General features: G+C 42.0%; 1 protein-coding gene across 2 annotated transcripts in view; it reads left to right on the top strand.

Annotated features, from left to right (window-relative positions):
• The window catches only part of Eif4e3 (eukaryotic translation initiation factor 4E family member 3), a 59,479-nt gene extending 46,175 nt beyond the window's left edge, over nt 1–13,304 (top strand). For both annotated transcript variants that reach the window (XM_042680209.1, XM_042680208.1), the window contains 4 exons: nt 929–989; nt 3,315–3,381; nt 7,139–7,294; nt 11,776–13,304. In XM_042680209.1, coding sequence (XP_042536143.1) covers nt 929–989; nt 3,315–3,381; nt 7,139–7,294; nt 11,776–11,822 — 331 coding nt within the window. In that variant the 3' untranslated portion in view covers nt 11,823–13,304. The remainder of the gene's footprint in view (nt 1–928; nt 990–3,314; nt 3,382–7,138; nt 7,295–11,775) is intronic.
• The last annotated feature ends 12,983 nt before the right edge of the window (nt 13,305–26,287 follow it).

Below are 26,287 nucleotides of genomic sequence, written 5' to 3'. Positions count from 1 at the left end.
TCAGTTTTTAGGCAGGCTTTTCCATTTGTGGGTCTTCCTAAGCTCCACTCTTAACTCTGCAAGTCTAGCCATGTCAGCAGCACGCTCCAGCCCCTAAGGGAATTTCTCGGCTGGATGTCCCAGGCCAGCCATGGATCAACCTCTGAGCCGAAGGAGAGGTAGGGTTTTCATAGGCAAGGCTGGGTAACAAACCCATCGTTAGAGCTCGGATGTGTAGTCACTCCTGTCTGAGTCTGAAAAGCCACCTGGCTTCTCAAGTGGAAATTGAGGTGCACTAAGCAGACGGCAAGCCCCGTTAAACAGAGACACCTTGCAAATGTCCACTGTGGGAACATGTGTTTGCCTGTGGCCTGAGGGGGAATTCATGTGGGATGGTGTCATGAATCTGTCATGACTATGAAGATCTTCCTAACCTGTGAAGCAGTTGCCTTATTCATCTATCACTGGAGAATCCCTTAGACAGCACATGCTTGTAAAGAAGAACTCATATCCTTCTCTTTCCCTATCTTCTTCTCCCCTACTCCTTTTTTTTTTTTTGTAGATTGTGGGGTTGAACTCAGGTTCTGGGTCCTGTCCCTGAGCTTTTCTGCTCTACAACTTTGAGCCATAGCTCCACTTCTGGTTTTCTGGTGATTAATTGGAGATAAGGGTCTTATAGACTTTCCTGCCTGGGTGGGCTTTGAACCTCCATCCTCAGATCTCAGCCTCCTGGGTAGCTAGGCGTGAACCTCCAGCACCCAGCTTCCCCTGCCTTTATTACAGCAGAATTCCACATTCCTCCCCATGTCTGTCCTGTTCTTTTGTCTTTCTTCTACTTCTGTTTCCAAGTCAAAGGGCTGGGGGAGAGTTGATTGGAAAATGCCTGATTGTTTTTGTTTTTAAGGTCACTTTTTTTTAAACCTACTTTCACCATTGGTCTTTGCTGCAGGGAAGACGAGAGTAATGCAAAGGGCGGCGTGTGGAAGATGAAAGTCCCCAAGGCCAGCACGGTACGTCTCTTCTGACCATATCCCTGAAGCAGCAGCAGTGCTTGGGATTTGAGGCTGGGGGTGGGGGGGAGGCTGCATGTGTTGAGCTGAGCATTTTGTGCCATTCAGAGAACCTCCCCAGAAGTCCCTCAACAGGCCTGGGGTGAGAAATTCATTTCTGACCTTGTCTGTGTCCTTTCTTACATTGCCACCTTGTCAATTGTCTATGGAAATGGTGTGGTCTGTATGAATGGGTTCCATCTCACAAGAAAGCTCAGGGTCCCCATGGAGGCCTTTCCCCACCCTTGCCCACATAACACAGGCAAGTTGGTTTTCCGTAGCACACAGTAGAATCCTTCCCACTAAAGCCTTTCCCGCCTCCCTGGAAGGCAACAGCACTTCCAGGAAGGACCATGGCACGAAGCAGAGGAGGCTGAGTTGTTCTTCATCCTTTAGGGTCTCTCAAGAGACAGGCTAGGCCTCAGAAGCCCATATGTGGACTGAAATAATTAAATAAACTTGAGCAGTAAAATCAAGGACTTTAAACCCTAAGAAACCACAAGGCCTCTTTGGAAATATCCACATCTCACCTTTTTAATGATTTCTTTCATGTGGATATGTTCAAGTAATTAAAGTGTCTCCAGGAAGTCATGTCTAAAGACTGGACCAGATTTATTACTGCATAATAGAGAATAAGAAGAAAGAAATAACAAACCAGGCAAGGCAAAGAAAACACCTCTACCCACCTCCAAAAGAGAGCAGAGAATGTAAGAGAATGACAGGATATTAGCTCCCTACATCCCTTCCCTTGCTTGCTTCCTTGCTTCTGTCTTCCTTTTTTTCTTTCCTTCCTTCCTTCCTTCCTTCCTTCCTTCCTTCCTTCCTTCCTTTCTTCCTTCCTTTCCTCTTCCCCCCCCCTCTTTGTTTTTGCAGTGGTAGGCCTGACACTCAAGGCCTTGCATGTTTATGTGTTTTGTTTGCTTGCACTAACTTTGTCTTGGATGGGAGCCAAGCATATCAATGTTCACTGAGATGCTTTGTCCTTCCCTGCTTGACCCAAACATTTGGTCACAAATACACTTTTGTGTCAGGGCAAGTGCCCTCACCCTAGTGCTTTGGCCAGTCCATCCCAGCTGCCCAGTTAAAGTCTGGTAGGCCAGGAGCATGACATCTCCCTTGTCCCATTCCATCTCAGCTGTATCACTGACAGAGGACAGATACAAAGTGGAAACAGTAGTCCCTAGGAAGACACTAGAAGATGAGCAGGGAGGGCCTAAGAGAGATGAAAACTTCAACCTCCCCAAGGGTGATAGGTCATCTTTCAGGTCCCCTGTTGACTGCCAGGGCCTTGGATAAAAGATCCATCAGCCCAGTTGCTATGAGCTGCTGAGACCACAGCCACCAGTATTATGGTACTGTGAATGTGTACGGACTTCCTGAGTGTGGTACACAGGCAGCTATTTAGAGGATGCTCTTAAATGTTCAACCTCCTTGTTGCAAACACTGTGCTGAGCCCGCTGGATGCATTCAATGACTGATTTCACACTCAACAACCACCTCTGAGGTCAGTGTTATTCCCTTGTCTACCTCAGGAGACTGATGCTGAGAGATTGGTAAACCTGCTTAGATGACAAAGAATAAACAGATTCTCAGCATTCAGAGCCGTGCTAGGAGACTTTGGAGCCTGTGATCTGTGACAAGGAGATGAAATGGGGCTAAGAACGGTTAGGTCTCCAGTGACCAGTGTGCAGGCCCTGGATGCTTGTGGATGGCATTAGTAGGGGGTCTCACAGAAAGAATTCTGATGTTTCTCATTAGCAAGAGGTGGTTCTGATTGTGAACCAGTCCTCCAGGGAAACTGTACACAGTCATCCATAAATCTACCACTTTGCATCAACAGCCTGCCTTCCATGAATGCATTCTTGGGAGCCTTTAGTATTCAAGAAACCAGAAATCCCCGTAGCTTGCTTGGGCAACCTTGTCCATACCTCATCAGCCGCAGGAAATGTAAAGAGAAGGGTTTTACTAGTAGCACGCAAATATAATCTATTGAAGCATTTTGAATCAATGACCATGAGAAGTAGAGAGCCAGGAAACTGGGCCATTTGAACAGCTCCCTCCCACCTCTGCCTAGGTGAAGCTCACCCAGGGAGTCACTAGCAATTAGCACTCATTAGACTCTGGACTGTGTGCATCTATCTGGGTCCCATAGATGCCACTAGTGTGTTTTATGGCTTGGAGATGTCTGCAGGCTTCAAATGTAAAGTTCAAGAGCTTCTTTAGCTCCTGAAGATGATTGAAAAGCATGTGTGTTTTGTTTGTGACGTTGACTCTTGTCCCCTTCAGTCCACAGTTTGGAAAGAGCTGTTGTTAGCCACCATCGGGGAGCAGTTCACCGACTGCACAGCGGCAGGTAAGGATGGTCTGTCTGTATCTCCGGGGCCTTGGCTACCCCTTGTTCTTTGCAGAAGTTTGTTGTCCTATAGCAGCTTTCTGCATGGTTTGGAACGTGTTTGTTTTATAACTGAAAAGCTAGTTAGGCCTTTTTTTTCGTGTGATTGTAGTGCTTGGTGGCAGATGTGTGTGTGTGTGTGCATACTTGTGTATATTTGCATATTATATAATCAGTCTTTTTCCACCGGTCCTGCACTTGTTGATTCAACCAACCACAGATAAAGAACTAAAAAGAAGAACTATCTTTGATCTAAATATGCACATATTTTTTCTTGTCCTTGTAATTATTATAAGTAATCTAGACATGATTTAAGGTATAAGTTGGACATATATAAATATTATGCCATTTTATTTTATTTATTGTTCCAGTCTTGGGGTTTGAACTCAGGGCCTGGGTGCTGCCACTGAACTCAAAGCTAGTATTCTACCACTTGAGCCACAGTTCCACTTCTGGCTTTTTGGTGGCTAATTAGAAATAAGAGTCTCTCAGGACAACTGAATCTTCTGTTTTTCTAAACATATGTATTAGAAGCCTCCATATAGTTTCCTTTACAGCATAACTTAGTGGTATCGAGAGCCATCTGTCCAATATAATAGGCAGAAAGAAAAGGCAAATATGACATCAGTGAGACTCTTAATTGTAATTTGTAGCAGGTTTCCTGTACCTGTGGCCTGCCATGTCTAGCGGCATTGAGGTGGGCGGTCTAGGTCCCTCTGTCCCTCTACATTCCTTCCCCTTCGTCCTGTCCAGCTCCTGGCCCTGCTGAGAGAGGAGCTCACAGGTGACTAGCGCTCCTCTCGGGTAGCTCCCTGCGATCTGAGGCCAACAGCAGGTCTGTAGCACCTCTGTGTGGAGACCACATCCAGTTTCTCTTGGTCTATTGTGTAAACAGTCCAAGAGGAGAAGTGGCCTGTGTGTTAAAGTTTTATTTTCTTCTTGAGTAGCTCCTTCTGCATGTTTCTAAGGGCACATTAAAAAAATTTCTATTTTACTTCCAGTTAGGGGTTTCCTTTTCTGTTCTGATACTACTTTCATGAATTAGTATGGCTCTTGAATTGGCCCTCAGTCTTTTGAGACAGGCATGTCTCTGGGAGCCTTGCCAGTCGTGTGGCAAGTTTCAAAGTCACCCCTGTAAAGTGTCAGTAATTCCACTTTTGTTTCCTTCATATTCATGGAAGGCAAAGGTTAGATGAACATTATAGGAACTTAAAGGTGTAGGTGCTTTCTCTTTTAACAGGTAACTCATGTGTATAACATGAAAACTCTGGGAGAGGAAGTCTTCTTATGAATTATTCCTCTTTCCAGAACCTGAGAGAATAGTCTGAAGTAGAAAGAGTACTCAGGATTGAGAAAAGAAGTTGCTCTGTGGCTCTCCTAGAAGTGAGAGCACCAATAACCATTAACATTCAACAAATTAGCTGTGTCACTTGAAGCAGGTTGGCTAATCTTTCTGGGCCTTGCTTCTGTCATCTTTAAATAGTGGCTCCTTCTAGCTCTGCCGAGGTAGGCTACTAGGTTTTGCTGGTTGATTCTACTACAGATGTCATATGTATCTGATGGACCTGCCTTTGCACAAGGTTGGCATTTGTATACTGTGTTTGGACAGGCTGCATTCTTAGCTGTGCCTACTTACCAAAGCCAAGCCAAAGCAAGATGGCATTCTCCATCACTTTACCCTCTGGCCACGAAGAGGTAATGATGGCAAAGGACTGGAGGACCCCACAAGGCTAAGTTAGTGACCCATGGCCTTTCCTGAGCGGAAAACTGCAAAAGCGCCTTCTGTACAGGATGCTCTTTTGTTACAGAAAGTTTAACATTGAGTTCTAGCAAGTGTATTTTTAAAGCAGAATTACGAAGAAAAACAATACCTAAATCATCCTATCTTTTTTTGATAGGGTTATAGTGTGTGTGTGTGTGTGTGTGTGTGTGTGTGTGTGTGTGTGTGTGTGTGTGTGTGTGTGTGTGTGTGTGTGTGTGTGTGTTTGAGTGCTGGTACTAGGGCTTGAACTCAAGGCCTGAGCACTGTCTTTTTTTTATTTAAGGATGGTACTCTACCACTTGAGCCACACTTCCACTTTCAGCTTTTTGCTGAATAATTGGAGATAAGAGTCTCATGGACTTTCCTACCTAGGCTGGCTTCAAACACATTCTTCAGATCTCAGCTTCCTGAATAACTAGGATTACAGATGTGAGCCACCAGTCCCCTGACTGGCTTATAAATTTCTGAAGTGGGCTGTGATCAATTATTTTGTTGTTGTTTTTGGAACTTTTTGTTTTAATATGACATTTGTAGAGCTTATTTACAACGTAAGCCTCTCCCTATAACTAACAGACTGATGGAAACATAGGATGTTACCAGCCCCGCCAGCTCCCTCAACTTCCCTTCCTTCACCCTAGACTAATTGTGCTTGTTTTGGGACATTTCTATAAATGGAGGCATTTGGTGTTAAATTATATACATGTAACCAAGATCACATTCATTTAAAAAGGAAAGAAGGAAGAGGGAGGAAGGGGGAAGGTAGAGGAGAACAAGGAATTATTTCACTGAAGATGATTTATTTGAACAAATTAGACATGACGTTCTTTAAATCATACTCAAGTAACAAAATGGCTAAATCTCCGGAAAAACTTTGGGCACAATTATTCAGATTTGCACAGGCTGGCACATTAGGGCAGAGAGTATTAGGTGTGGGGAATGCTTCTCTTTGAAGTATTACTGATGGATGCTTAGGTTGGAAGTGCAGAGGGCTGCCTTGTTCATTAATGTGTCACAAACTTGTAAAACCAGGAGGCAGAAGTCTGCATGCCTACCCTTTCCTTGCCAATTAGCATAAGCAGAGTGGCTGTGGGCAACCATGCAACTGTCCAGTAGGCTGAGTATCTGGCATATCTGTTCTCTCATATCTGTTACGCCTATCCAAGCCTGGAATTTCACTGCAAAACAACAACAACAACATCTATATTAGTCAGTGTTCAGACTTATTCAGGCTTTAATGGCCATCTATTGGAGGGCTATAACAGTAAAGTCTTAATCAGTGGACAAAGGTACTCCTTCTCCATGCATGGTGCTAACAGATGGTGCCAGTTTTGTAGCCCATGCTTTAATCCTACCCAGATGATTGCTAGAAGGAAGTAGAGGACAGGAAGAATTCGCAGAAAAGCAACAGCCAAGCAAACCACGAGACACTGATGAGCAACAGGGCTCACACAATATGGGTCAGTGAGTGCTGGGGTCAGTAGCACCAACTGCCCCTAAGGTCTCCAAAGCCTTGGCAGGAAGTCAAGAGAGATCCTTGACATTCTTAACAAAGATGGCAAGGCATGGAGGCAAAGTTCATCTGAGTTCACTTGGCTCCCACAGCGCAGGGAATTATGCAACCCATTTTAGAAAAGAGCCTCATCCAAACAGAGTAAGAAAGAGCGAGCTTTGGTGACATGTTACAAAGGGTAAAATTACTTATCTGGAAAAGGCGTTTTTCTGGAACACTCTGTATCCCTGGATAAATGTGATGTGACTCTTTGGGCTCTGTGCACTGACTTGCTTTTCTCCAGCCATTCCCTGAGGGAAAGGAGGGGTTGATTCCAACTTTTCTGTGCTGTCTTCTTTTCTCCCTCCTAGCTCTAGACTTACAGATGGGATGATGAGATATTTAAAAATGATCAGACTGACCTGAAATTGTCACTCATTTCTTTGTTTTGCCCATCTTCCCCTCAGATGACGAAGTGATAGGAGTCAGTGTTAGCGTTCGGGAACGAGAAGATGTCGTCCAAGTCTGGAATGTAAATGCCTCTTTATTGGGTGAAGCAACTGTGTTAGAAAAGATCTATGAACTCCTGCCTCACATATCTTTTAAAGCAGTATTTTATAAACGTAAGTGCTTCATTTCCAGTTACTACTCTCTAGCTTATTCTATCATATGTTTAAAGACAAAAACTGTTGCAAATGAGGGTAAAGGCAGAGTCACTTGAAACTCTGTAACTCCAAAAATAATTCAATAAAACATAAGTGGGTTTCTTTTTTTTAAGTTAAGTTTAGTCCCAGAAATTAAAGTGAGATTTTTATTCCTGCCTAGCTGCATGCATGTGAAAAGGAAAGATGCATTGTATTTTGTTATTTTGAAACTTTAAGCCTGAACTTAAAATTGGTCATGCTCAGACAAACAATTATATTCTATTGGAAACAACAATAACAGAAATGTCACTCTTTGAGCTGGCAGGTAGAGATTCAATCATCCCTTCATAAACAGGAATTTATAATGTCCGACATGTGTATTTGTGGAGGAAACTCATTTTGAGCTTGGCATGATTGAATGTTCTCCTGAATGCTAATACTTCCTCATTACGGGGTGACTGTGACGGAGGAATGAGAGCGGATTCATGCCTGGTGGTGAAATGGGAGCAGTGTGAGTCGGTGTGTGGACCCATTGTTTCCATCATGATTCATGTTCATTGCTTTTGTGTGCTCTTCTGAAAAAAAGTCATCTCTTTTCATAATGAAAACATCTTAGTGCTGTTAAATCAATGTCTGGTAGGTCTAACTGTGGGATACACTTTTTTCCTAAAGCTATTGACCAGCTCTACACATAGGTGCTAAATTTCCTAAGTCCCAAACAGTTCCTGGACTTCTCATTTTTTTTTTAAAAGAAGAGTATATTTGTATTGAAGCTAAGATGCTCTTGATAATAAAATGCCCTAGTATTTTAGTATTACCAATAAAGGATTAAAAAAAAAGTTCCCAATGAAACTATGACGTACTCTTGGATTCCAAAGGCCTTCTAATATGTGTATGGGTGAGGGCATCTTAAAATCGTTGAAATACACTTTATTATTGTCTTGCATTTCCCAACTGCTTGCCAAAAAAGATAGGAAAATCAAATTTCATTTCTTGAATGTCCTAGTGTGCCAGCAGATAGGAAAACTTAGCCTCCCGGCAAAGACTTTTGTAGTCACCAGCAAATGAGTCAGGCTTTGCTCAGGGAGACTGATCTCACACTGCATATACTTAAGGAGAAACAGGTCCTTGGGTTTTTAGATGTAAGTTTAAATTAAAAAAAAGAAAAGACAGCACTGCAGAAGCTGTATATGGGCTGTGCAGTGTGGAAATTGCCAATTTGCTGACACTGTTTTTATTCATCATTAATTATATATCACCCCACCTATAAACTGAAAAGTGTTCCGAGAATTTTTTTCCCAGGTTTCCATGCCCCCAAAATAACTAGCAGAAACTACAAAAGGAAGTGTGATGTATTGCCAGGTGAACGGGGCTTCGAGGTTCTTTACCTTGACTGAGTCAGCTCCACACTTGATTCAAAGGCAGAGCCATTTGGAGTCATGGTGCCAGGCACTGTAGAGTTTTGTCAAAACTGATCACACAAATCCCATCTCTCAACTGTTTTGTTCTTCCTCATCTGATTGTCAAGGCAGTTGGTCTGACATGATCTCCAAGGTTCCCTTCTACTGCAGCATTCTATGAACAGATTTCCAGGTAGCACATTGGTTAGCAGCAGCTCAGCAAGATGTGTTTTCTTAGATAAGTAGGCCACAGGGTGATGGGCTAGTTTTCCTGGAGTGTAGCCATAATCAGGTAAGAAGGACCAAAGGCCAAATGACTTACACCTCTTAGGATAATTGTGGGAAAAGAAAAAGGACATAACTAAAAGAAAGAAAGATTACTCCTTGGCTAGCTGAATCAAGCTGAAAAGATGCCCTAAAGGTAGCTTGTTTTTGTCAGTTTGTGAGTGGTTTAGAACCAGTAGTAGTCCTCAGCAGAAATCCATAATTTAATGGTGCACAAACATTTAAAAACTCAAAGACCATTGAAATAAAAATTAGAATTGGAAAAAAAAACCCAAGCCATTCTCTGTATTTTATATGAAGCAGGCAGTCCTTTACTGAGTGGGATTACATTCCATGTACTACTGAAATCATTTGGGAAATGAGCAAAAAGCTGACTCGGTAAGATGCAGGGTCCCCTGGGTGGGTGAGTCTGGGAGTGGCCATTCCTCTTTCTGTTCTGTCTTGTGAATGGAGCCTGTAAGGACAGCTCACAAGTTTATGGAAGTGAGGTGATGGCAGACTTTCTTTGCGGTAGGAACCCTTGCCTATTCAGTCCTGGCCTCCAGTGGGTATGTAAGGCTCTGGGCAGTGCTAAGTGCAATGTGAAGTTGCTGATCATTTGAGTGAGAAAGTTACAGTGTTCATAGACCACCCCACACCCACTCTTAAGATCTTCAGTGATGAAAGACAGGTCAGTGCAGGGCAGACTGGTTACCTGAAACCAAGCCTGTTCCCTGTCTCTTCTCTCTCCTCTTCACCTCGTTTATTTTTATATGGGTGCAGCAGAGAAATATTTTTACATTTTTTTATAGTTTGGGAGGGGGGAATCAAAATAAGGATCGTTTTTTGTAACCTCTGAAAAATACCTAACGAATTTCAGCATCCCTGATTATTTTGATTGCCACCTAGAGATGTGCATGTGCGTCTACATTTCTCTTGCTGCTTTGGTGCCCTAGCAAGCATTATTTCCAGCAGGGCTTGGTGGTACACCTGCCTGAAATCCTAGCAGTCAGGTGGAGGAGGTATTAGGGTCTTGAGTTGAAAGCCAGGCTGATCTTAACATAGTGAGACCCTATCTCCAAAAACAAAATAAAACAACAAAAAGTGCTTTCAGAAAAGTTTGCCGACTCCTGGCTTACAGAGCAGTTCTGTAGTACCTTCCTACCTACCAGGGCTGTTCTGAGGTGGGCAGAAGGCACTCCTGAGCTGTTCCTGCTTTCTTTTGCTGTTCCCTTTACCCAAGGACCTGGGAGTGTCTCAGCTGCGCCTTGTAGCCTCTCCCTCTTTACCTGGAAATCTTAAAAAACAAAACATCCTTGCATAGTCCTCTATCCTTCTGTGGCTCTTGGATTTGACCCTGAAACAGAAGATATTTCATAGCAGATCAAGCCATGTTTTCTTTGCTGTCTGCCCTAAAACATCTTCCTTACAAAGGAAACAAAAAGTGAAATATTTTTAAAAGCTATAGCCCTGAGAAAATGTTCAGTGAGGTCCGATTTCGGGCCATCCTTAGGATTTTGACCTGAGGTCACCCTTGGGGCTACCAGGCAGCACATTTTCCCAATGTTTGACCCACTTGAAGAGCAGGTTGCAGTCCACATTAAAGACAATCTGAAAGGACCAATACTCCTGACATCCTCCTTCCCCTTCATCTGTTCTAGTTCTAGTCAGAAGAAATCAGTCCCTGTTGAAAACAGGAATTGAGAGGGGCTGCAGAGGTAAAGCGGGCCCACCAAGCTGTGTCCTCAGGTGCCAAGCACTAAGAGAAGGCGGTGAGGGCCAAGTATACAGGACCCTACGTATGTGTTCAAACCTCTCCCTTTATCATGATGGCCCTCCCAAATACTGGAAGTGAATTTTCAAACTTTGCTTTTTGCCTCCTTTTTTTTTTTATTTTTTTGGCCAGTCTGGGGCTTGAACTCAGGGCCTGGGCACTGTCCCTGAGCTTCTCTGGTGTAAAACTAGCACTCTAAGCCACAGTGCCACTTCCTGCTTTTTCTGTTTATGTGGTACTGAGGAATCAAACCCAAGGCTTCATATATGCTAGGCAAGCACTCTACCACTAAGCCACCTTCCCAGCCCATCTTTTGCCTCTTGGTAAGGAAATGTTATGTATTTTGCAGATCTCCCATTTCCTGTCTTCCACTTTGAAAATGTTTTTTCTAGCATATTGTTTTAGTTTTATTATAAAGTTCCTAATTATAACTAATAATTCTGCACACCGAACAAGTATAGGGCTGAAAATCGACTAGGGTTTGGGGGTGGGGGTGGGTTATGGTTGGGAAAATAAACAGCCTCATCCATCTGATGAAACTTCCATTTTACACGAAAGGTGTGGAGAGGTGGAGGAGGGGCATACTATTCCTGTCACCCTTGTGTGATTTTTTTTTTTTTTGGTTTGGTGTTATTTTGTTCTTGAAGATAGGCTTGTGAATGGCCCTGTCTGGGTGAGTTAGGTTCCCTTCCTGGTATACTTTGTGGGGCCCATTTTCCCTGTGGTGTTTGCCCAGCACATTCTCCTCATCAACGCGGGATGAGTCACCCCCTTAGGCACCACAAGAAGGAACAGGCAGCAAGCCCGTTGCTTGTTTATTCCTTGTTTTAATTTTCATTATTACGTTTCTCAGGAAATGCACGCCTTAGCTAATAGTTACTGGCACACACACAAAAAAAAGGTATTTGAATTCTTGCCAACTATTGGGGAAGCTGAATGAGATGCCTTAGAGGAGGGTTGGCCCATCCTTTGCTTAAAGTTTTCTTTCCTTTTTTTCTTTTTTGTTTTTTTCTGTCCTTTAGCCCATGAAGAGCATCATGCTTTTGAAGGTGGACGTGGAAACCACTAATTGCACTCTGTAAAGAATTCTTTGTCCTTTGCTGATTGGTTTTGGAAACGGTCTTAACAGGAGGGAGAGTGAAGGAAGAGAAGACTTGCCGAAGCCCGATGCTGGTCAATTTAGAGTGGGTTTCTGTGCTTGCAGACTGGGCAATTAGAGGACTCGCAGTGGCAGGTGGGGTGGGGGAGATGCTGTGGGATTCTGCCTTCATATCACTTGCTTTGTTTTATTTCTTTTTCAATTTTTCTTTTTTGGCTTTTCCTTGTTTTTTTCACTCCCAATGATTCTTTTTTAATTTTTTTGCCTTGAAAATTTCTTCATTCAGGCTCATTATTTTCAACAGTCGCCTTTCATTGAGGCACAGGAACTCAGTTTCCCTTTGAGTAACTCTGCTGTACCTAGTTAATGAGAGTATACATCATCATGACAATGCTGCTTTGAAACCACACTGTAGGGGAAGGAATACTAGCTTGGTGAAACCTGTCTTTTGATTATTTGTTGTGACACATTCCTGCGTGCTCTGAGCTGGGCATTGTTTTTGTTGTTGTTGTTGCTGTTGTTTTTTGTTTTTCTGTCCCAGAGAAAAGAGAAAAAAATCATATTCAAACCTGATGTTGCAAGACGGCACACACATCTTTTGTTTTTCCTTCTTAAAACTTAAGAGGTAAAAGAAAAAAATTGGTTTGCCTGCATCAGGATCAGAATTACACTTTAGGTTTTTGGATTCTTTGTGCAAATATTTCTAACCAGAATCTCAATCCGGTCTTTTCAATGAAAGAGAAGTAGTAGCAGGCAATTTTATCCAGTGGTGAATCCACTTTTTCTGACTTAAAGTGGAAGTGATGTATTTTTTTTACATGTTTGAATTCCACTTCTTCTAAAGTATAAGGTTATTTATTCACTTGGGACTTTCCAGATGAATTCTAATACGTTTTGTAAAGCCATCTCCCCTTCCCCTCCTCTTAGGTATCATTTCTGATACTCAACAGCCTCTAGCCTTAGGTGCCTTCCCTCCCTTTTCAAGCAGGAGCAGGAAACTTAAGTCTCACATCCAGGCTGCATGAAAACACTCATAAAGTTGAACTTTGAGTGCATCCTGTTCATATTAATGATGAGACTTGTTGTTATGTACTGCATTGGACTACCAAAGAAATACTGGCTTCAGTAGAAGGAACTCTTGGAGCCCTGAGACCCACTTGGAACATGCCGATTTCCCTGTACTGACTTTGTGCCCAGCTTCTTGGTGCTTTTACCTGAGAAGGAATGGGGCCTTTTGAAAGCCCTCAACAGGCTCACTACTGATGGCTTCTTGTGGGATCTGTGGGAAATAGTTTGCACTTATGCATTTCTCCAAAGGGTGGTGCATTAGAACTCCCTGGAACTCGGGATTTTTAATACCTCTTGGAAATGTTGAGCAGCAGAGAGAGGCGGAACCTCTCTCAGCCTCCCTCTCACATGTATTTTGTCAATAAAGTTTCCCATTCAAATGTTTCAAATGACTTGCGGTGATGATCTATTTATCAACGTTGTTCCCTCCACTCACATTACTAACCACATCAGCCATAATAATAGTCATCATCATCAGAGTTTTTTAAAAATTCTTTTTTCACCCCCTAAGTTGAGTTTCTCCAGCAATTGCACATTTGGGTATTGGGACCTGCTTTTCTAAGCAATGTGCATTTCTTTAAATGTCATTTTAAAATTATTCCTCAAGGATTAAAAATTTATTCTGGACCCGAAATTGCTTTTTATTATATAAGTCTTTTTCTGATAGGGTAGAAACAATATAACTGACTTCATTGTAAGTGACACCTATATTTCTATCAGTCACTGAGTTTGGAGCAAGCCTTATTTTAGAACTTTATTTAAAACATTTTTGGTGACATGTTCAATTTTTTCCTGTGTGTAGCTTTTGAAGTAAAAATAAAACAATAACTAGGAATGCTAGGTTGGTGTTCATGCTTTCGAGTTCTATTGTTGATGATCCTGGAGCATGATCACACATGGGAGATTTTTTTTTTGTCCCAATGAACTTCTACAGCTATTCTGACCTTTTGGAAAATACCAAACATGAGGAGGATTTAATTTGCCTAATGTTAAGAACCTATCACCTAAATTACTCTCAAGAGTGGATTTTTGTCAGATTTTGCTTTGGAAATTGTTATAATTGAATATTTAGTCATAACAGACTTTGTCTGAACTAAGCTGATTTAATCAGTTTAAAAACCTCTCATTACCTCCTTAGATTAAAGAAGCTAATACTTTTTGGAGATAGGAGGAAATACTTTGGGGGACACGTGATTTTGGGGGTAGGGTAGTTCAGCCATCACGACCCATGCCTGGCCAAGTGGGAAGTTGGGTAGAATGAGACCTTTTTCAGCCAGGCCCTGCAGGTGCAGCCTCTGTTTTCCGCAGAGAGCTAACCACATAGAAGCCAGGGGCTTGCTTTCTTGTCTGGTAATTCAGCGGTCTGTGAGGCAGAGCCAGGAAATTTGATTGAAACCAGTATATATTCTTATTCCATCCCTCCACCTCCATTATTCCCAAGTGGCCTATCACAAGCACTTCCTTACATTGGGAGAGTTATGGGGGAGAGTTAAATAACTAAAGACTCATTGGTGCAGTCTGTCCACTGACTTTGCATAAGCACTTTCTGAAGTGTTAGCCTCCTTGTTAAGATTTCCTCTTTCACTGGAAAGATAATGGCAGTTGACAGCTAACAGGTTCCTTGGCTGTAATGTTGCTACTTAATTCACAGGATGATGAAACAATGTGCAAACGAAAACACAACTCTAGTAAGACTCAGGTTAATGTCTCTCTACCCACCCCTCTCCTTGAGTTCAGTTAATAGCTCCACTATACACAGTCACAGATTTTACAATCAACAAGAACTTTAGATAGAAGGGGATAGATCCAGGAGACATGCTACCCTCCAGCTGAGCCTGGACTGAATTTGGCCCCTTAGGAAGTACACAGAGCGGGTGAGTGACAGGGCTAGGCCTTACAGTCTGCAAGCTGCATCCTGGTGCAAGTTTTCTCATAGAGAAGACCCCAGTATCTATCAACCCAGCCCCCCAAACCTGTCACCCCCTGGTCAGCACTCACATCGGACTCACCCTGACTGGGGATATAGTCACACTGTCAGATGCTCTTTTAAATAACTGCTCATTTTCTCTTGTTCACTTGCGATGGGTGACTGATAGGCTTTAGGTTTGGAATCTGGAAGTAGGCTCCCTTTTCCCCTCCCTTCTTCCCTCCCTCCTCATCCCCCCCCCCCCCCCCCCCGCCCGGTAGTGGGAGGGGCCTCTGGGGAATCCCGCCATTGACACAAACCCTGCACCTGTAATGCTCACACGGTGGCGCTGCCTGCCAGCCCACGGTTCCAGACCAGCAGCAGCAGAGTGGATCTAGCCATGTTGTGGGGTTATTTTAAGATCCTGCTGCATTATTTGATTAGAGTGTAAAAATTGTACTTGGTGGTGACATTTAGTTCTCATACACCTAATAAAATAATGTGTCAGAGAGAACTCTCCAGACATGTTGTAAAAAAGAAAAGGGGATGTGGGGGGGAAACCCTTCAAATCCTAGGCATTGGCTATGTAAGCAGACATGATGGGAAAAGAGTAAACACGTACAAAGAAGATAAGGAATAGGTAGTCAGTAGTGTGAGCAAGACAAAAATATTTGGATGTGGTTTTGGCTGTTTTGCTTTCTGGAAGAGAACTCCCCTTTAAAAATGTAAATGGACCCTTTATCTGTGGTATGTTTCTGTTAGAATTTCACTCATTAAACATGCAAATAGAGGACTGCCTGTTTCATTTTTTAAAAAAATTGCATCGCATGTTGAAGTCAATCAAAAGAATTCTAGAGTTTGGTGGCTTAGGACTGTGGAAAAGCTAGACAGCTGTCTCAGAGCCCCGAAGAGTCAGAGGGTAACAAGGAAACACAGGAATGGAGTCAAGAGGCAAGTCCTGTGGAGCAGTTACTGAGTTCTCTTTGACCACTCTCAAGAGGCAAAAAGCCCCGGTAGATTCATCCATTTGATTGTACTTTTCTGGGATTGCTTCTCTTCTTTTTGTACATATACATCAACAATTTAAGAAAAGTTGTAAGTTATCCCCTTGGAGCCCATCTTTCATGGTGCTGATGGGACTTAGGTTTTTGAAAGAAAACTCAGAGACTTAGAATCTGTGAGTAGAAGAGACCTTTGAGATCATCTACCCCTTAGCATGCCCAGGCATTGCCAGAGTGCTTATTTATGGCACAGATTTCTCTCTGCCCCTCCCTGTAACTCTGAGTCCAGACTTCTGTATTTGAAGCTAATGCCCCAATGACAAAAAACCCATGGCCCTCAGGCCTCACTTTGAGAACTTTGGATTTTATGCAGCTTCTGCATTGGGCACATGAAGGAAGCCCTCCACCCCTTAGCTGCTTCAGATACCCAGATTTTAATATGTAACACCAACAATCTTTTGAGAGCTGGAGAAAATCCTTATTACTAAAAATTAAGTGGAGGATGCTCATAAATAAACACTTTATGACTAGGACCACAGCAGTCATAAATAGCCCATCCCTGGAAGTCCATAATACAAAACCTTTCATACCAAGCAGTAGCTTTTCTCTCTTTATAAATACCATTTCAGCCTGTTAAGAGAAACGAAATTAATGGTCAGAAAAAGTAGCTGCTCCATATGCAATAACTACTTTTCTATAATGTCTTAGGGCATCTGGGGTTCAGCATCATTGAACACGATTAAATGAATGTTATAGAGCTATAAAATTGCATGTAAAAGAACGCAAAACTGTTCAGATGATGATCAGAGTAGCCTGGGAATGAGTTTCCACTAAAATTAATTGTCACTTTCTAAATGTAGCTTAGCAAAGCTGTTACTAAACTGGAGGGATTCACTAATATATAGGAGTGTCCAAAAAAAATTAGTTTTCCCCAAACCATGAGAATGGTAAGCAGCAGAAAGAAGTCATTGTGAAGTCAATGTTTTTGTTTGTCATTGCCTCTTAAAAAATGCACTGTCCCATTGTATATGTGTGTTGAGTGTGCTTTATTAGAATATCCAATAAAGTAGCCTTTGGATATTCTATGCTCTGTGTCTCCCAGAAATTGTGAGATTGAGAATCCATGTTCAATGTTTAAATGTTTGCTCGCTGCCTGGAAAAAAAAAAAAGATCAACTCATTAAATGAAATGCAATGAATGAAATCCAGTTTCAACATCTCATATTGAAGTCAGAATTTTTCTTGAACTTTTATTCTGGAACAAGTGGCTTTGGAGGGGGCATTTGCTAAATTGGCAACTTTGTATTACATAGGGAGAAGCATGAAGCAAATCATTTTTTTTTTTAGTTTTCTATAGAAAAAAGAGGTATGTATTGTCTTTGAATACAAAGAAGTGATTTTAATAAGAGCTTAAGCAGGTGAAATTTTTAGTTTTTAGCACTTTTTATAGTTGAATAATGCTGAAGAACTCTGAATATTTTAAGGAAGTTATAGGCTTTCTGTTTTCAAGGGGAGCTGTTAATTTGGTGAGCCATGCATTCAATTTTCCCCAAATTTCTCAGACTTTAATGAAGTACCATAGCTTTCAAACCATGGTTGTGTTTTTTAAAAAGTATTCATTCATAGCAAGTTATCATAACTTTGCAGGGATCCTGGGGGAGTCTTTAGTTTTATTTGAATTATTATACACACACACTTCAAGTTGCAACTAATAAGCACACTTTGAGCTTGAGATATATCTAGGACCATTTGTCTTGAACTTAAAAGTCTTATCAGTTGCCTTGAAAGTTCTTCATTCTTTAGAGCAGACTTACCTGTGTAAGTTGAACCAGGTTTATTTGCCTGATGGTTTGGATCTGCTCAGACCTCTCTCCCCACCCCATTTTATACCATCTGTGCCCTGTGCAACCTGGGACCCCCTCACATCTGGCGACAAGCTGGTGGAATGCCCTTCCTTTTGATCTGGTCTCACCTAGTGATTTGCTCAGTATTTTGAAGGTCAGACTGAAAACTTTTTCTTTTCTAGTTATTTTGGATTTTATATCGTGTGTTGTGTTTGAAGTCCAGATACATGTGAAAGTTGCTTCTATAAGTCTGTCATTTTTATTCCACCCTATTGCAGCAATAAGGTAAGACTAGCTTGTACTCTTCTTTCTGAAAAACTTAATGTGTGGAGTGCAAATGTTTACTTGCACAGAAGTGTTTTGTTTTGTTTTGCAGTTTTCTAATTTGGGACTTGTATTGTCATGAGTTGATGTCCTTACTTTTTTTTCCCCAAGTTAAAATGATATGAAGTGTGTTAGAGGGTTATTAATGGACAGAAATGAATTTTGAGATCTTTTCTAATCTATTGTGCTAGTTTCTCCTTCTCTCTGGCTGGGTTCTTATAATACAGAAATATTCTCACTCACCAGGTTTGAAAGTCTCATGCAATTGAATAAGCCACATTGTGTAATCTTAATTAGGTTCCAGGTATGTGTATGGTGATTATCATAACCCTGTTTATTCCAGCATGTTTTGCAACGTATTTCCAGCAGTTCTAATATGTGTGAGGCTTCCAGTAACCAGGAACCTGGCACATAGTAGGTTCTCTGTGTTCCCCGACTGGGTGCAGTGTATCTATTTTGCATCTCTCCTGGAGTACGGTTAGCCAGAAAACTGGTCTTAGGCTCTCAGAAAACACATCTTACTTGATTTAATACTTCTTTACTTTTTACTCAGGATGGTTTCATTTTAGAACAGTTATTTGTCTTTGATGCTGCCATCTACCCAGGTTGATTTACTTGTTCCCCATTTAGCTAACCAGCCAACTTATTTATTCTAGACGGTCTCAGACATATCCCTTTAAAAGCAAACAAAATACCAGCGAGCCCTTATTTCTTCCCATTCATCTACAGACGTTCCCATCTCTCACTGAAGAAGCCAGCAATTCAGAATTCGGTGTGAGATGCCCAATTAATTTTAACACAGCAAATTTAATGAAATCTGTGAGGGGCAGGACGTAACACACTGAAGGCTTTAAAATTTCATAATACCTCCTTCTCGTATTGGAGTCTGGTTACTGCCACCCTGCATTCTCTGTGTACTTTATCATCTCGTGGTTATTGATGCACTTTTCAGAACATGTTCTCAGTTGTTTTATTAGCATGGGCTTTGCTTTCCCACCTCACAGGTAGGGTTTTGGAGGCTAAGACTATGCGTGCCTTTTCTTTCTCAGTAATTCTTTTCAGGCAGTAATTGCTGTTTTAAAAAAAAATTTAACTGCTTTCCACTAACGAATGTATTAAATATCTCTGGAATTCTCCAGGCTGATAGGTCTTTTGTTACAGGAAGAAAAGAAAACAGTAGCATGTACAAGGCTCAGCAAGTTCAAATATATATCATCTGAATGTAGTTCTAACTTCCCATCATCTGGCTCAGTGATGGTGCTGACTAGCTTATTTCTTGCCAGAGAAAATAAGTTTAAATCATAAGCATCTATTAACTAGCAGGCATAAATCATAAGGCTTTAGAATCCTTAGCATGTTGAACTCTGTACGGTTTGTACAGATGGTATGGCTGAATGCATGCTCCTCCCAACACGCAAGATGTGGGTAGGCCCTTACTCCCCAATTTCCTCTTCAACTCAAGAAACTTCAATCATTTGCTTGTTCTCCTCCCCACCCCCTCCACCAATACAGGAATCTATAAAGTAGCCACCCAAAGTGAGGTTTCAGGTCTTAGGTAACGCTGCAGTTCTAGGACTCTGTCTTCCTGGAGAAGAAGGCTGAGAAGGGATGTGAACCTTGCTTATTCAGGCCAAAATAAGTGATGTTTGGTGGGGATTCGTCAGGTTATAAAGGACGCTAGTTCTCTGAATGTGCTTTTTTTAAAAAAACCCCACAGAATCAAAATTTAACACAGGGTCACCCACTTTAAAAAAAAAAAAAAAAAGCATTCCCCAGAAGGCTGCTTCTACCAGAAACACTTCAAGATCGTTCCCAGAAGTCTTCAGCTATGTTTTTAATCTGGATGTGATTGGCTGTCATCCTAGCTACTTAGGAGGGTGAGATCTGAAGATCTCGGTTCGAAGCCAGCCCAGGTAGGAAAGTCTATGAGACTCTTATCTCCAGTTAATCATCAGAAAACCAGAAGTGGTAGCGTGCTAGACTTTTGTGGAAAAAACTCAAGGACAGCATCCAGGCCCTGAGTTCAAGCCCCATAACCAATAATCCCTCCCCCCCCCCAAAAAAAATATGCTTTTAAAGCCATGTTAGAAAGTGCCATAGCCAGGCACTGTTGGCTCACACCTATAATCCTAACTACTCAGGATGCTGAGATCTGAGGGTCTCAGTTCAAAGCCAGCCTGGGCAGGAAAGTAGTTTGTAAGACTCTTATCTCCAATTAACTGCCAGAAAATGGAAAGTGGCACTGTGGCTTAAATGGTAGAGTGCTCACCTTGAGCTGAAGAGCTCAGGGACAGCACTCAGGCCCCAAGTTCAAGCCCCATGACCGACAAAAAAAAAAAGTGCCATAAACACATATACACTTAGAGTCCTGTGCATCATTTGTCAAAATTTAACATTTCAGAAGGCAAATGGCATCACTTACATACTCCTTGATTTTTGCAAAACATCACTTAAAAATGCACCTTTTTAATGCATTAAATTAAGTGAATACATTAAATGAATTAAGTGCCCAATAGGTCAGAAACATGCAATGTTTGTCATTCCCATTACATATACACAATTTATTAAGGCCATTTATACAGATGTTCCACTTATTTACAATATCACTGAGAAAAACAGAAGATGCTTTCCAAGAAGCTACCAATAGTCATGTTATTGTCAAGGATGCAATAGGCTATCCAGTAGTAAATCATATAACACTAAAGGTAGCAATAATGATAATAACTACATTTATGGAATGTCCAAGAATGGAATTGAGTGCTTTCCGTGTATTGTTTAATCTATTAATATCACAGTCAAATTGGTATTATAGCAGAAGCATTCAACCCTGATCTCTGATTGTACTGATTCTGTGTTAGTTCTTCTTGGGGAGACCTTGGCCTCCCCTAGAAGCACATGGATGAAGAAGCGAGAGGATTTGCTCAGGTAGAGAGAAGACTAAATTTCAGCAGGCAGGGGGCCATGTGGTAGAAGGTGACAAGTTCTTGCTCACAGCTGGTATTCTGCCTCTGGAGCTGTGCCTCCTAGCCAAGATGGCAGGTTCTGAGAAGCCACAAATAAGTAAGACCTCTGTCAACATGGTGTCTCTTTATGTTTCAGGAAGCATTTCCCAGTAAGCCCTTGGCCCTACCCTGAGAGCTAACCTGAATGTTTCCCAATTCTGAATGCAATTCTTTAATCTGTGCCAACCTTAGGCTACACACTGATCAACTTCCTGTCTTACGGTAGCCAACTGAGGGGATTCTTTTTTGGGGGGGGCGGGTCTGGTCTTAGGGCCTGAACTCTGGGCCTTGGCGCTGTCCCTCAGCTCTTCAGCTCAAGGCTAGCACTCTACCACTTGAGCCCCAGTGCCACTTCTGGCTTTTTTCTTTTTGCTTATGTGGTGCTGAGGAATTGAACCCATGCATGCAAGGCAAGCGCTCTACCACTGAGCCACCTTCCCAGTCCCCCCCCACCCCAACCGAGGAGATTCTATCTATCAAGCTGCATCACTGGTGGCCTTGACTCCAGACCCATCTTGTAGATAATCAACTTCACTATTTTCATTGTTAAGCATTCAGTCACAGGCTGGCTAACTGAAGTCCATGCATGAAAACATATCCTTTACTGGAAAGATTGCCTTTCAGGCCTTCACCCAGAGCCTGTTAACTCACAGAAGCTATGACTTTGCTAAGTGCGATTAGCTGACTTTCTGTGATGAAACAGATCAGATCCCAAATTGAGCCTCCTTTTTTAAATTGTAAAATGATGGTACAGAGAACCATGTAAAACAAACATGTAACCCAGTGAATTGGTACAAGGAGAAAGGTCTTTGACCAAATAAATAGCCTTGAGTGTTTCTCTACACTTTATGTCTGCTTTGATCACAAGAGAAAAACATGGTTTTTGTTTTTGTCATTTTACTTATAGAAGCTCTTCCACGTGTGAACATTGGACTCAAGAGTTATTTATAAATCCTTTAAGGGATTAGTGCAGAATGGTGCCCCATGCACTTGGTAGTCCCATAAATCAGAGATGGGTAGAGTTCAACATGCTTTGGCTGTAGTGTGTGGCTCTGTCCATACTTATATCAACAGTACTATTGGTAACCTGTGATGGACTACATCTAAGCACAGAGATTAAGTACTCTCCCAAACCCTAGGAGGGCAATGCTTTTATTGTTCCCAATTTCTGTATGTGGAATCTTAGAGAGGTCTTCCCCAAGGTCACACAGCGACCTTTGCCAAGTCAAGGTACAGCTAAGGTCTCTAATGTTTCAATACATCTAATGCTCTATACTATCACTGAGGGAAATTGAATGTTCTGATAGACAAGAACTTTGAGATTCCTTCTGCAAGTTTGTTTTAAAAGAAAATAATCACTGGACACCAGACACCATGGCTCATGCCTATAATCCTAGATACTGGGATCTGAAAATCAGTTCAAAGCCAGCCCAGGCAGGAAAGTCTATCAGAATCTTTATCTCCAATTAGCCAGCAAAAAGCTGGAAGTAGAGGCATGGCTCAATTGGTAGAGAACCATTCTTGAACAACAACAACATAAACTAGGAGATAGTACCCAAGTCTTTAGAAGAGATAGAGAACTCACTGGCCCAGTTTACAATCTTCATTTTACATAGAAAGCAATGACTCAGAAAGGGGAAAAAAAGCACTTAAGGTTACACAAGCAGTTTGTGGCAAAGTTGCAACCAGATCCCGGAATCTGGTTGTTAAAAAAAATCAGTGATGGTTTCTTCCCATGTCTCATGTGGCAAAAAATACCCACATTCCCTAACCTGCCTCTTTGCACAAGTCCATGTGGGCAGATCTGTCTTGAAATTAGTTTTCCAGCTAGAATATGCCATCCACTTGCTTATTTTCTCAAGGTTTTAACTGGGAGTGAAAAAAATGTATACTTGAAGCTTGCTTTTCTGTCTCACTTATTGAGTACCCAATCTGTAGACACACATGCCTAACACTCTTCTCTGAAGAATGTACAAGAATAACACATTTGACTGGCGTGGATGGCAGGTGAGAAAGAATTACTGGTGTAGTGTGTGTAGGCCCTTAAACATATTCACGGCCAATTCTGGATTACCCCAGCACAGATGGATCAGGCAAAAAAAAATCCCTCTTCTTCTTCTTACTGGTGACCTTTAAACTATTTGTGTTTGCAAATGCTTCTACCAGAGATTGCTAAGGAGAGAAGCACAGAAAATAGAATTCTTCTTGACCAGAGTTATTAGGTATCCTGGTGAACATTTTGGTGATTTTGCCATTGAGGGCTCCAGGAAAGAATGGAAGGTTCTCTTCTGACTTTAAGTCACTTGGGATGCCCAACCTCGCCTTAGATGTGAACAGTCAGAAAGAGCAAACTGGCAACCATATGAAAGGTTTAATTATTGGGTTGCCATCCTATTACCTTGTGCCTCAAGCTAGCTACTCACCTTCACTGAGTCACAGTTCCCTCATCTTTAGAAAGGAGAAGGAGAGCCTCTTCAAAGCAAGTAATGTAGGAAGCGTCCTGCTCAAAACTATGCATAGGGTACAGAGTGCGTAAATAGGAGGCTCACAGGTGAGCCCTCTTCATTTGTCTACACAGCAGAGTGGACTCACCCAGGCTGCTCATCTTACACTTAAGACATCGGGCCAGCTCACCTTCTTTGAGGTCCTAGAAGTCTGGTTGCTATACTCAGGCAAACAAACCTACAGCGTCTCCTGATTATTGATCTTCTCATACATAGCATATAGGGGAAGAAAAGTATGCCTGTTTCTTGAGTCCTGTGTCCCTGGCTTCTGAGTCACATGAACCAATTTTTTTCAATGAACCAATGTAAGCTCGAGTGAACATTCTAATTATTCTCCAAGTACATTATTGTCATCCTTCCTCAGAAATATCAAGAAGGAGGTCCAGAAGATGAAAATGTCTTCTAGACTGAACCATTTCTGGTTAAAGTTTAAGTTTCTTATTTTCCACTGTCGGGTGTAGACAGACACTCAAACTTGTCATGGCAGGGTAATTATGGGAAGTTCCCAAATGACCTCTGAATTAAGATGTAAATTATGTTAATAATGGATGCCTGGAAGGAAAGTTGGTAGGAATTCATATAGCCAAGATACAAGCCATATGTGTTATTGACTCTCAATCAGCAAGTATTTGTTGAATAACTGTGGTGCACTAGATACTGCAGATAAGAAAAATAAACAAGAGAAGACATCATCTCTGCTTCATGGAGGTTACAATTTAGGCAATTAAGAAATACCATTAAAACTGAACTATCACCTGGTGCCGATGGCCCATGCCTTTAATCCTAGCTATTCAGGAGGCTGAGATCTGAGGATCGCAGTTCAAACTCAGCCCAGGCCGAAAAGGTTATCTCCAATAAGCCATTCAGAAAACTGGAAGTGGCGCTGTGGCTCAAGTGGAAGAGCTGTAGCCTTGAGCTGAAGAGCTGAGAGTCAGTGCCCAGGCCCAGAGTTCAAGCCCCAGGCCCCCAAAATAACAACAAAAAAGAAACCCTAAACTATCAGAAAGGTAAGAAGTTTATCCTGACCATTTTCACATTTCACCTACTTGGCATTAGAGAATAAGCTTAGCTCGTGTTGGAACCAAGCAATGTTTGGATGTTACCATAAGCAGGGTTGTGTTTTGTTTTTAAGTTTTAAAAAATCTCCTTCCATTTCTAAAGCTGAGTCTTTACCTTAATCTCATCATTCTTTCCAAATTCTCTAATGATAGACAGTGAATTCAGTAACCACAAAGACTTGCTTATAATCGGCTGGCACTTGTCAGGCATTTTAAAAGCTAAGCAAGGCTCTGACTTTTGCTTGGTATGTTGCAGTGTCTTTGTGCATTTACTTGAGCAGTGGCAGCCATAAAATCCATCTATCCAACTGCCTGGGCACCAGCATGTGAACGAGAGGGATTCTTAACACTGGAATGTCCAAAGATTGCTTACTCTGTAATTTTTTAAAAGACCTGTAACCTCTTATAAAGCATACAGAGCATCTGAACAAGAAATATGACACTAAGTCTAGGATTAAATAATATCTAGGGGCTACTACCTTATGCATTTTGGGCAGTTGGGAGACTCTCTTAAGTGCACGTTAACAAAGCCCTGAGCACCACAAATGAGCTTCTGTCCCATGACCCAGCAGGAGACCCCTTCCGATTATTCATTCCAGAAGCTGCACTCAGACAGTGTTCAGCCTTCCTAGTTCTCTCTCTCTCCCTGGTCCTTTAAGATTGGCGGAGGTCACATGCTTCCACCCCCATGTTTTGTGGAGAGGGTCTTGGTCGGGGCCCCATTGCCCTGATAACTCCGAACAATTCAAGCAAACAAAAAAAGCGCCCTAGCCAGAGAGGAGCCAACTCAGAACACTGGTAAAGATATGATTTCTTTCATAAAGAAAAAACAACAAAACACCCAAGTATTTTCAAGTCACAGCAGACAACCCTGTGAACTTGTTGGACTGGACATCAGGGTGGTCGTGTCTGCTGACCTGGGCTTTGCGGCCTCCTCAAGTTCAGTCTTCCCTTTTCAACCATAGGCTCCTAGAGAGGATCACCTACTTTTCCTTGATGACAAATTAATCAAACTTGATTTCTTGGATGAGATGGATACAAAAGCACAACAACTCCCCAAGGCGCCTTCTGGCTCTGATTAGAGTAACAAAAGGATATCTGAGAGCCATCTTTCTCCCTGCTCCCGGGGCTGCGGGCTGAAGCGGAAAGCAAGTTGGGCTTGTAAAGCAGAAAGACCTTATTAAAACACATTTCAGCTGCGATCAAGCGCGCGGCGAGGCCTCCTGACAAAATAACTCTGAGATCTGCCCACCTTTTTCTCAAGAGCACCATTTCCGCTTAGAAGGACCTAGAGGAAGTACTATATTATGAATCTGAAATGTTTATTGATCTTCCCTTTTATGTTTCTGCTGTGAAGATGAGCATATTATATATGTGTGTGTATATATACACACACATATATATATATATATATATATGAAGAAATTGGCCTGTGGTCTGGCAAATGTTATGAGATAAGCCCTCGTTTGGATAAGGACATTGACATCTATGAGACTTAAAATTAGAAAGCATTGTCCTAAGCCTATGGAATTTATGTACCTATGAAGGCAGACCCAGGACAAGGTGAAGATGTCTGTTTCAAAGGACAACCAAGCAGGTCTGGTGAGCATCCCATTTCAAGAGGGCCTTCTGCTAAATCGGGGTGCGCAGGATTTCCACACACAGCGCTCTCAGCAGCTTTGTCTTCCGCCTGTTCCGGGTCATGCAAGGACAGAGCTAGCATCCATCT

This window comes from Dipodomys spectabilis, unplaced genomic scaffold, assembly GCF_019054845.1.
Source record: "Dipodomys spectabilis isolate Male_0828 unplaced genomic scaffold, ASM1905484v1 ptg000054l, whole genome shotgun sequence".
Taxonomy (NCBI): Eukaryota; Metazoa; Chordata; class Mammalia; order Rodentia; family Heteromyidae; genus Dipodomys; species Dipodomys spectabilis.
Note: the sequence above shows the minus strand (reverse complement) of the source record. Positions and strands in the feature narration are given on the sequence as shown.